Source organism: Panulirus ornatus, chromosome 37, assembly GCF_036320965.1.
Source record: "Panulirus ornatus isolate Po-2019 chromosome 37, ASM3632096v1, whole genome shotgun sequence".
NCBI lineage: Eukaryota > Metazoa > Arthropoda > Malacostraca > Decapoda > Palinuridae > Panulirus > Panulirus ornatus.
The window spans coordinates 28,217,952-28,229,312 of NC_092260.1; the positions used below are offsets into that span (position 1 = coordinate 28,217,952).

The 11,361-nt window shown below is 36.0% G+C and overlaps 1 protein-coding gene across 3 annotated transcripts in view; it reads right to left on the reverse strand.

Annotated features, from left to right (window-relative positions):
• Positions 1–11,295, reverse strand: part of mRRF2 (mitochondrial ribosome recycling factor 2) — a 34,461-nt gene extending 23,166 nt beyond the window's left edge. The window contains exons 1-7 of one of the 3 annotated variants that reach the window (XM_071684082.1): positions 11,189–11,293; positions 9,342–9,466; positions 7,143–7,255; positions 5,070–5,183; positions 3,189–3,341; positions 1,525–1,765; positions 25–235 (exon numbers count right to left, since the gene is read on the reverse strand). In XM_071684082.1, the coding sequence (XP_071540183.1) occupies positions 25–235; positions 1,525–1,765; positions 3,189–3,341; positions 5,070–5,183; positions 7,143–7,255; positions 9,342–9,466 (957 nt within the window). In that variant the 5' untranslated portion in view covers positions 11,189–11,293. Of the gene's footprint in view, positions 1–24; positions 236–1,524; positions 1,766–3,188; positions 3,342–5,069; positions 5,184–7,142; positions 7,256–9,341; positions 9,467–10,695; positions 10,885–11,188 lie in introns of those variants that run through there. The other 2 variants (XM_071684083.1, XM_071684084.1) reach the window with 2 other exon arrangements.
• Between the last annotated feature and the right edge of the window lie 66 nt (positions 11,296–11,361).

Genomic DNA, 11,361 nt, shown 5'->3' on the forward strand with positions numbered 1-11,361 from the left:
CCAACATGCAAAATGATCTTTTACCTGATTTAGTGTGACCCTTCTTACTGCCTCTTCAAGTATGGGTGGAGGGATGTTCTCTATGGATTCCTTCTCTAGCACATATTCTGCAAGTTTGTTGTCAAGGTCTGCTAACTGTTCTGTCAACTCACACCTTGCTAGAAATGAAGAATCCCACAAGTTGTCATCACCATCTTCATTCAAAATGCTGTCTTGATACTTATTGCCAAAGTCTCTGCACAGGAAGAGCAATCCACTTTTTAAGATCAAATATCAATAAAAAGGCCATACATTAATCATACACCTTCTGAATACTTACCAGCACTAGTTGCAGACATGAAAATGAATTCCTCTATATTCTTTACCAGCCATTCATCCACTCAACCCTAAACTATGCCTCATCTGGCCTACAAAAGTAATTATAAAAAAAAACAAAAAACACCACTCAGAACAATCACTGAATGCTTAATAACCATAACTATTCAATACATGGATAACAAAGCAAAAGTAATTCCAAAATAATCCCACACCTACATGCCTGATACCCAGTTCCATACAAAAGTTCTAAATCCCTCCCATCCAAGTGATTTAAGAACCACCCTCTCTCACACTTCAGCAACCTATACTCACAGATCCCACAGATCCATTAAATACCACACTGACAAAATAAATTCACACCATCATGAAACATGAAACACTATACACCCCCCCAACTCCCCACCTCAACCACCCAATCTTGCACTTCATTCCACCACAAACACCAATTTAAATCTACATTTTCCAGACAAGTATGAGAAACACTCTCTCATATGCCTCCTGGACATCACCCACACCTTGAACATTATAAGATCAATTCCACATATCACATGACTTCATACTCAAGAGATAGCTATAGATACAATAAGTATAACACTTCCCTTTTCAACTCTATTGTCTCTTTATCTCTTTCAAGCAACATTATGATTTATGTTTCATGATGTCTGTCAACTAGGATAGCCCTTTAAAGGTTCAAAAACAATGGAGACATTATACATTCCAGATGCACTCCTAAATGCATTTCCACCATTCACCAAGAAACACTTTACTCTCACACATGTACCGCTTTATCACAAGTTTCTAATAGCACATAACAAACTTTCACTGCACATCATATAATCCTTTTTTTTATGCAGCTTCTTTCACATGCCATTTCTGAAGCCATAATCTTAGAATATACCTTTTGTTTTCCATACCATCTCCACAACAGAAATAAATGCAAAATTCTATTTTGTGAACACTCTTCCTTTCTAAATCTTGAGTAGTGTAATAATCAAGCTTAAATACTGCAATATTTTCCTCTACAATTTTTACAGCCTTCTTCACACTTTCTCACTAAATAGCAGAAGTATCACTTCCTTCATCCAATTACTTGGGATTACAACAATAATTCCTACATCTAAAACAAGGTATATCATGCCCAGTCCTCATTAAACACCAAAATCAGTTACTTATAATGATCCAATTATTAACATAATTATCCCTAACCTGTTCTGTGGGTTCCATATCATCTTGCGCATGTGAATGAGATCAACTACTCCAGTAAAGTCCCTCCCCTGACCAATTGGATGCTGTAAAACTAGTGGCACTGCACACAGCTTGTCCTTAACAGATGAAAGACTCATGGAAAGGCTGGCTGTTGGCTTGTCCATTTTGTTGAGGTAGCATAGCCGAGGCACCTGATAGCGGTCAGCTTGGCGCCACACAGTTAGAGACTGGGCTTCCACGCCTGAAAAATATTATCATTCTAGATATTTATGCCTACAAATCCTAACATCTAGGTAATTCTTCTGGACCCAGTTAACTGACAAGAACCATATCTATTTTGGATCCAGTTACTCTACAACTGTAACTGTTCTAATCAGTACTTCATTTTGTAAAACTATTTTAGAATAAACACTATGCATCAAGAAACACTTACATACAGAAACCTCCATAATATTGTGGTATATGTCTGATTTTCAAGTGACCTCCTGACACTACATTCCTCTGAATATCTACTTCCTTCAAATTGTACAGACTTCCCAGAGAATGCAAACATATGCCTAAGTGTGAATAAGTGTGGAAAAAGTATATATATATATATATATATATATATATATATATATATATATATATATATATATATATATATATATATATATATATATACTTTTTCCACACTTATTCTTCCATTTCCTGCATTAGCAAAGTGGCATTAGTAACAGACAAATAAAAGGCCTCATTCAGTCACATCCATTCTCTAGCTGTTATGTACAATGCACCAAAACCAAAGTCCCCTATCCACAATGTGTAATGCACCAAAATCAAAGCCCCATATCCAAAACTAGGCCCCACAAACCTTTTCATGGTTTCCCTTAGCAGTTTTATATACCTTAATTCAGTTCACTAACAGTAGTTTGCCCCCTGCATCCCCAATCACTTCAATTCATGCTACCCCTGCACAATTTTCACTTACACACACACACACACACAAACTGCATGTTAAGGACTTGAGCATTCAAAAGCTTATTCCCTTTACCTGCAAGAAGTAATGAATCCAGTGAAAAGTCATTTCTGGTGAGGCTACGGTACATCAAGAGTACAGCCTCATCAAAGAATTTCACACTTCAGAGGATCCCATTAATTCCCTGCTATTGGAAATAATGCAGCCTTGGAGCTTCAGGAGCTCCTGGAAAAAGGGCTCTACAGTAAAACAAGGACACATTCAAGAAAAGGGTCCTGAGGAAATTGTAAACATGATAATGAAATAATAAAGTATGTAACTCAGGTCTCAGTTACAAACATAAGCCCTTATTAAGACAATGTCCTAAAGGAAAAGAAGATGGGATACACAGAGAACAAGTGAAGAGAAAATCTGTTTAGGCGAGAGGTTAAAAAAGGTCATGTGTGTGTTGCATAAAAAGAAAGGATATTAAAAGCAGCCTGGTAACTTAGTTTAAATGAGACAGAAAATAAGACTAAAAATCCCAAGAATGCGATACTTATATGGTTCCTGGCATCATTTCAACACCTATCTGTGCAGGAGCATAAGCATTTCAGGTTTACACTCAAGCTAATATATTTGAGAATACCAAACAGCTTGTCAGTTGTACAGATAATTGTGAAGCAGCAGCAGCAAAAGACACTCTTCACATGAATAATGTATGTACCTGCTGATGCATCAAATATGGCCACAGCCCCATCTAAAACCCTGAGTGAGCGTTCCACCTCCATGGTGAAGTCGACATGACCTGGTGTATCCACCAAGTTGACTCTGTGACCATCCCAGGAAAATGTGATGGCTGCTGATGTGATGGTGATACCTGCCAGTAAGATTCAGTAACTAAATCAATTAGTTATAGCATGTGCATAAACATCTAGCAACATCTTAGTAGACAAAACCTATTGACCATGTCCTTTGAAAAGTTAGTCAGCTTTATATGGAGAATCTGTGCTACAGGTTTGGCCCATATCCAAGCACCCAGTCATGAAATACCATGTGCAAAAGCATATAAGGACACAAAACCCTGAGGCCTTGACCTCTGACCCCTTAACTTTGAAAACTTAAGCTGTAAACTTCAGTATAAAGTTTCCATTGTATAATTTTGGTTCATATCCTATTACCTGGTTATGAGACATCATGTACTCAAGCATCTAGAAATATTTTAGTAGAATAGTCTTACTTTTCATAACCTTTGATCAATGACTTTAAAATCTAAAACAAGCATAGAATTTTGTCTGTAGAATAAGCCAGTCATGAGATATTGTTTGCATAAAATCAAGACCATGGACATGCACATGGACACACAGACAGAAGCAATATGCTCCATTGTTTTACAAGCATAATCATCATTAATCAATTTATCTATTTATCTATTCATTTATTTACTAATTCATTTACTCATTACACTTGATCACCATTTCCTGCATCAGCGAGGTAGTGCCAGGAAACAGACAAAGAAAGACCCATCCACTCATATTTTATTTATTTATCATACTTAACCGCTATTTCCCACATCAACAAGGTAGTGCAAGGAAGCAGATGAAGAATGGCCCACCTACTCATATGCACATGTATATACATAAACGCCCATATACGCACATATACATGCATATACATATCAACCTATACATACATATACATACACAGACACATACATATATACACATGTACATATTCATATTCGCTTGCCTTCATCCGTTCCTGGCACCACCCCACCCCACAATAAACAGCATTACCACCCTGTGCATCAGTAAGGTAGTGCCAGAAAAACAGACAAAAAAGGCCACAATCATCCACATTCAGTCTCTGGCTGTCATGTCCAATGCACTGAAACCACAATAATAAAATACTAAAGATGGCAGTATCTCCTAGCTTTATTTTCACAACAGACAATAGTCACACATTTGCCTCTTTTCACTGTTTGCATTAAAGAATTCTTTGTAATGATAACTGAGCAAAAATGGACAAAGCAATTCTATTCCCTTCCAGGCCATGTCACTCCAAGTTCAGATGGGTACTTCTGTTGGTAAGACTAAGCATCAGATGTCTTTACAGTATTTACATTGTGCTTTTGGTGGTCAACATGGTATTGTTTACTGACAATGTTTCAAGATTCACAGTATATATATATATATATATATATATATATATATATATTCATTTATATTTATTATACTTTGTCACTGTCTCCCGCGTTAGTGAGGTAGCGCAAGGAAACAGACGAAAGAATGGCCCAACATATGCACTATTTACAGGTCTCCTATGAAAGACAGTATGAATGGCAAAAACAAATTTCATACCTGTGGTGTCTAGAGGACAACTAATGCATCTGTATGTTATCATCACATACATACACATGATCATTCACTATCATTAAACCCTGACCCAGTGCATATTTTTTGTATACATACTATACAAAGAGCTACTACCCATATTAGGAGTACGACAAATCTTACATCACTGCTGTAATTATCCATACTGACAGCCCTCAACACAAAGCGACATTTGCCCAACTATATTCTGTGATACCAGAGTGCAAGAAACTCACCTCTCTCACGCTCTTGTTCCATGTAATCCATAACAGTATCACCATCATGGACCTCTCCAACAGTCTGTGTCAAACCAGTATAGAACAGCATTCTCTCTGTTGTTGTTGTTTTACCTATGAACATGAAAAATAGAAAAAAAAATACTGGAAAAGTATAAAAGCACAAGACTGGTGGGTTGAGAAATCCTAAAGTGACAAGATTAAAACTGATTTGCCTCTGATGGGAATACTGAATGAGAAAACAACAAAGGTAATATACATCTTCTGAATAAGTTATGTGCAGAAAACAGTAACAAATGGAGAAAAGAACATATGAAAGAGCTGATAAGGGAATTATGGTCACTGATGAATGATGGAAGCTCTGCAAACTGATTAAAAAAAATGCAGGTCTTGAAGGGTCTCTATAAGTGGCACAACCCCCTGAGCATCTGAGAGACCAGCTCTCAAAAAGAGGTCAAACTGAATGTATCCATCCAGATTTCATCCTCTTCAACTACCATAACACCTAATACAAAGATTAATGCTCATATATATCTTGCCCAGAAAGGAACATATCAGCACCATCATCAAATCCTCTGTTACCAATTATACATTCTTTGTAGACGAAGAAGACACGTCATTCTTCCGCATCCATCCTATCCTCCCTATCCATCACACAAATGCTTTTACAGATGTTTCAGAAAAGAGCATGCAGGACCATCCTCAGTGGTGTTAAAATTGTGGCACATCTGACAGAACACCCTTCTTGTGAGGCAGGGTTCCATTTGCCACCAATCTGAATTTTCTGTTGGTTAATAACTCTTTCTCTTTAATCCATGGAGTGAAATAGGCTTTGGGGTATCAGGTTTTAACTTTAAGGATGATGAGAGGTACATTTGGGATAGAACAAACTAAATCAACATAGTATACCTTAGGGTGGAGACATGCATCAAATGCACTGAATCAGTCAAGGTAAACCTTGGAATAGTCTGTGAGGCATGAATGTGGATGTTAGGCCTTTCTTTTTGTTGCATTACACATGCCAGCTAGAGACTGGATGTGTGCACATGAAGCCATAGTTAATATGTATGTTCCTGATGCAACCAAACTATTGTAGGAGCAATCATGAATAAAAAATATCATCATTTCAATCATTAATATTACCATTAGTTATTTCTATTAATGTGTATGTTATCATTATGTATCATAATTATGATTATAATCATCATTAACAATATCATTATCATGAAGTCATCCAGGGAACCATGGAATGGTCTATGGGGCTTGGCTGTAGATGGGGACTCTGGTTTTGGAGCATTATACATAATTGCTAAAATGTTATGTATGTAACTTTGTCCCTGGCATGCTAACCTCATTATCTGAGAAATGGCAGACACGTATGAAAAAAATATAACTATTGTTAGTAGCAGAATTAGTAATAGTAATAGAAGTAGTAGAAGCAGTAACAGTAGTAGTGGTATCACTACTACTATTATTATTATATCATCATTCTCACTGTCTTTAATATCAATATCATTATCTAATAACATTTTTATCTTTAATATCATTATGTATTACTGATCATTATACTTGTCATTGCCACAGCATATTAAGTAGTCAAGATAACCAATGGAATAACTGGAGCTTGACTATGGATGGTGGGTTATGGATTCAATAAATCATATACAACAGCTAAAGAATGGTCATTTTCAAGTGAAGCTACTTTTAACTTGTTCAGTTCAACAACTTGCTAAGGTACAAAAGGTGACTAGGTATAATAAATATACTTTATTACTTCACCTGGCCAAGAGAAACTTCTTGAAACAGAGTGAAGTATAGTCAATTTTTTTTCTGCCAACACATGGACCCTTGCAAAAAGTCAATAACTGCTCATACACTATCAGTTCTGAAATCCCAATTATGATGTGCTATATCTTGATGATACTGCAGACTAGTGAAGTTTTCTTTTTTTTGAGGAAAATTAGCTGACTACAAAATAATGGATGGAGGTTGAGCTAACTGTACTGAGTACTACTCCATACTTTGATCCACAATCCTGTAGCATACCAATGCTTCCTACCTTACCCCACTTACCTGCATCAATATGGGCCATAATGCCAATGTTGCGTATTCTGTCAATATGTCTAACATCATCTTTAATAGCTGGTACTCCATGGTCACCACTCCTTGATCGTGAAACAACCTGGCTGATGATCAAGAAACATCAAAAGCATGTAGTTTTTTTTCACTAAATGGTACATTAGCTTCATCACCATTATCATTATTACTATTATCATTATCATTATTATTATATTATTATCACTATCATTATTACAACCATTATTATTATAATGGGCTGGAAATTCTCCACTCCAGTTTCATTTTTCCAAAAGAAAGAACAGAGAAGATCAAGTATGGAGTTTTTCCTCTAAGGGTAGGTCATCTATTCTTAAATGCTACCTTGCTAATGTGGGAATAGGCAAAGATATATAAAAAAAATATCATTCTTCTTATTATTGTTATCATTATTATTATCTCATTCTTTCTTTCTTTCTTTCTTTCATACTATTCGCCATTTCCCGCATTAGCGAGGTAGCGTTAAGAACAGAGGACTGGGCCTTAGAGGGAATATCCTCACCTGACCCCCTTCTCTGTTCCTTTTGGAAAATTAAAAAAAAAAAAAAACGAGAGGGGAGGATTTCCAGCCACCCGCTCCCTCCCCTTTTAGTCGCCTTCTACGACACGCAGGGAATACGTGGGAAGTATTCTTTCTCCCCTATCCCCAGGGATAACACATATATATATGTATATATTTCTTTCTTTCAGACTATTCGCCATTTCCCGCGTTAGCGAGGTAGTGTTAAGAACAGAGAACTGGGCCTTTGAGGGAATATCCTCACCTGGCCCCCTTCTCTGTTCCTTCTTTTGGAAAATTAAAATTATCTCATTATCATTATTATTACTATCATTATCATACAAGCCCATGACCCTTTTTCTTGGGTTCCTACAGCTTTAAGACTGAACTCCTGCAAGAGCTTGAACATGATGGAACTTTATGATAGACTCCTTTGGAGCAAGAAGGTCCTAAATAAGACTAATGTATTATAAATATGCTTCATGGTATATCTACTGCACCATGTCAGCAATTTCAGTCCTGATTCTGTTGAATTAGTTGTCTTTCTAGCTTGATGAATGCTATTAATATTTGAAAATTTTCAAAAATACATGAACCATTTCAACTATAATAATCCTTTCAACCAATTGTATTATAGTTATGTAAACGTTGGCATGACACAAGCTTATAAATCATGGTACACTGCAGTCATTTAAGTCCAGTGAGAACTCTATGACCTTTATCAACGTCCTTGAAACACTGTATTCATTTAAAATCACCTAAAGACTCAATAGCCCTGCATGAGACACTTGAAAGTGAAACGATAAATTCCCACATTCACTTCAGTGTAATGATTACATCGTCAAAGGAGAAACAAGAATGAGATAGAAGACTTAGAACAGTCAGCTTATATACAAAATGAAATGGTATGAAAAAAAATTCTATTTCTACTATGCCAACTTAAAAGCCAACAGTACATCTACAACCATGGAGCTATGTGGGCTATCTACCAACAAAACCCCATAAAGGGTCCATAAAGGAAAAGACATAAAACATAACACGACCCCTCTAGGTAGATATCATCCAACTTGGTTTGTACCCATATTGCATCATCAGTATACTAGTTGAGACATGAGACTCTTTGCTTTGGGCTTTGTCATCACTATTCCCAATGATGGCATGCAGCTCCTGACACGATTTTACATAAATCTCTGAAAGAAGCCCCCTGGTGAACTGTTCCTTTGAGAAGTAAACTTCTAAACAGATTGAACTAGTGGTCCAAACTTTTAAGATATGGTTAGGCAATATCCCTGCCCTATGCTTGACCAAAATCTCCAGTCTATGCATAAAACCTCCACAACAAAAAATATAAAAAACACTTCACATGTACCATAAACTAATACACAATCCTTTAAAGGGAAAATCAGAATTTGGTTTTAAACTTCAAGGAAGGCTGAAAAAAAAATTCACCAGTCTTTTTCAACAATTTGAACTAGCTAATCTAGTACATAATGGTAAACTCTGAATTCATAAGAAAATAGATGGTTTATATGTTTCTGTGAACTTTTTGTACGTAAAAAATTAGACTTTTTTGCACATTAAGGAAGGCCAAGAAAACCATTACACAGTGAAAGGGTTAAGGACCAAAATAACAAAGATATGGCACATTTGCCACTTACCTAATAATACTTTGATGAAAGTAGCGTTGAATAAATAGAATAGGTAGAGAAGTAATTTGGCTTTTTTGAAAAAATCTTACATTAGGTCTCCATATATATGCTCCAACTCTTTCTAATGCCAACATCTGTAAAAAAAGAAAAATGAATTAATACAATAAGGTCTATGAACAAAAAGGAAATTGCCACAGGCATAGTTAGTTGAGGTTTACATAGATTCTGTTAATTTCTAGTAATCTTTAACAAAATTTTATCCTATAACTCCAATTCATCATATCTGCCCACTCATTTATCTATCATAAGAGTAAAAATAATGCTGTAAGTCATGCTCCCCCAGTCTAAATCATTTTCATCAAGCATAAAGAGTCCAGTGATATGAATGTTACAAATGTATAAGATATTACTGTGGAAGTTTAGAAATTATATTTTTACTGTGTACTCTGACAGGAAAATTGTATTGATATATATATATATATATATATATATATATATATATATATATATATATATATATATATATATATATATATTTATATATATATATATATATATATTTTTTCGTACTATTCGCCATTTCCCGCATTAGCGAGGTAGCGTTAAGAACAGAGGACTGGGCCTTTGAGGGAATATCCTCACCTGGCCCCCTTCTCTGTTCCTTCTTTTGGAAAATTGAAAAAAGACGAGAGGGGAGGATTTCCAGCCACCCGCTCCCTCCCCTTTTAGTCGCCTTCTACGACACGCAGGAATACGTGGGAAGTATTCTTTCTCCCCTATCCGCAGGGATAATATATATATATATATATATATATATATATATATATATATTATACATATATTCATTTATACTTGATCGCCATTTCCTGTGTTAACAAGGTAGCTCCGGGAACAGACAAAAAGTCCACTTGCTCACATCTGTTCTCTAGCTGTCATGTGTAACGCACCAAATCCACAGCTCCCAATCCATAACCAGGCCCCACAGACCTTTTCATGATTTATGCTGGACCCTTCACATGCCCTTGTTCAGTCCAGTGACAGAATGTCAATATCTGTGTAACACATTGTTCCAATTCATTCTTTACTGTGCACATCCTTCACCCTCCTGAATGTTCAGGCCCCAATTGTTTAAAATCTTTTTCATTCCATCATTCCATCTATTTGGTCTAACCACTCTTCTTGCACCCTCCACTTCTGACACATATATATCCTCTTTGTTAACCTTTCTCCACTTTCTCGTATTAACAGTAAAGAGTTTCACTCCATTTTACTTTTCATGATCATTTCTATGACAGTAACACATATCTTGTTTCACATAGCAGTGTGACAGATTTTTTTTTAACAAGAAATTGGGAAAATTTACTTTTTCCACTGAGAGCGGGATATATATTGGGCCGAGAATTCCCTTGCTGAGATTAAGCCTAGTATGAGCTCTTATCAGTGACAACCCCTTCGTGTGTAAGCCATTTATTACAAGCGAAGGTAGTATGATACGTTCTCAGTATGCCATGACTGGCAAAGGCCAGCCCATGTGTGACCAAGATTGTAAGAAGCTCTTTTACGTGGACGTGTGCACTGTGCAGAAGGGAAATATCCCTGTCCAGTTGTTACTTTTTGTACCATGTAATAAATTTAACGTTATTTTTTCTCAAAAAGATTGAATCCGCCAAGTTTTTTGGGTAATGAAAACATTATTCAATTAAAATCAAGTCAACACATCACATAATGTAATGACATAATTTTCATCATTTACTATAATTTGATATATAGTTTATCAAGATATTTTCATCCATTATATCTCCTTAGATATAATATACCAGAAACAATTATATTATTCATCAATGTGCGTAACTTACTTTAAATCAAATAGTATTCATTGTTGTACAAGTGGTAAGTGAGGAACAGCTGATGATGTTTATTTATCCTCGTGTTTTCTGAAGCTGCTCCTAGATGGCACCATCATGGCACCACACAACCAGGTTGGGCGGGCATTTCTAGTCCCGCAGGAAAAGATAGTTCTTGTGACGAG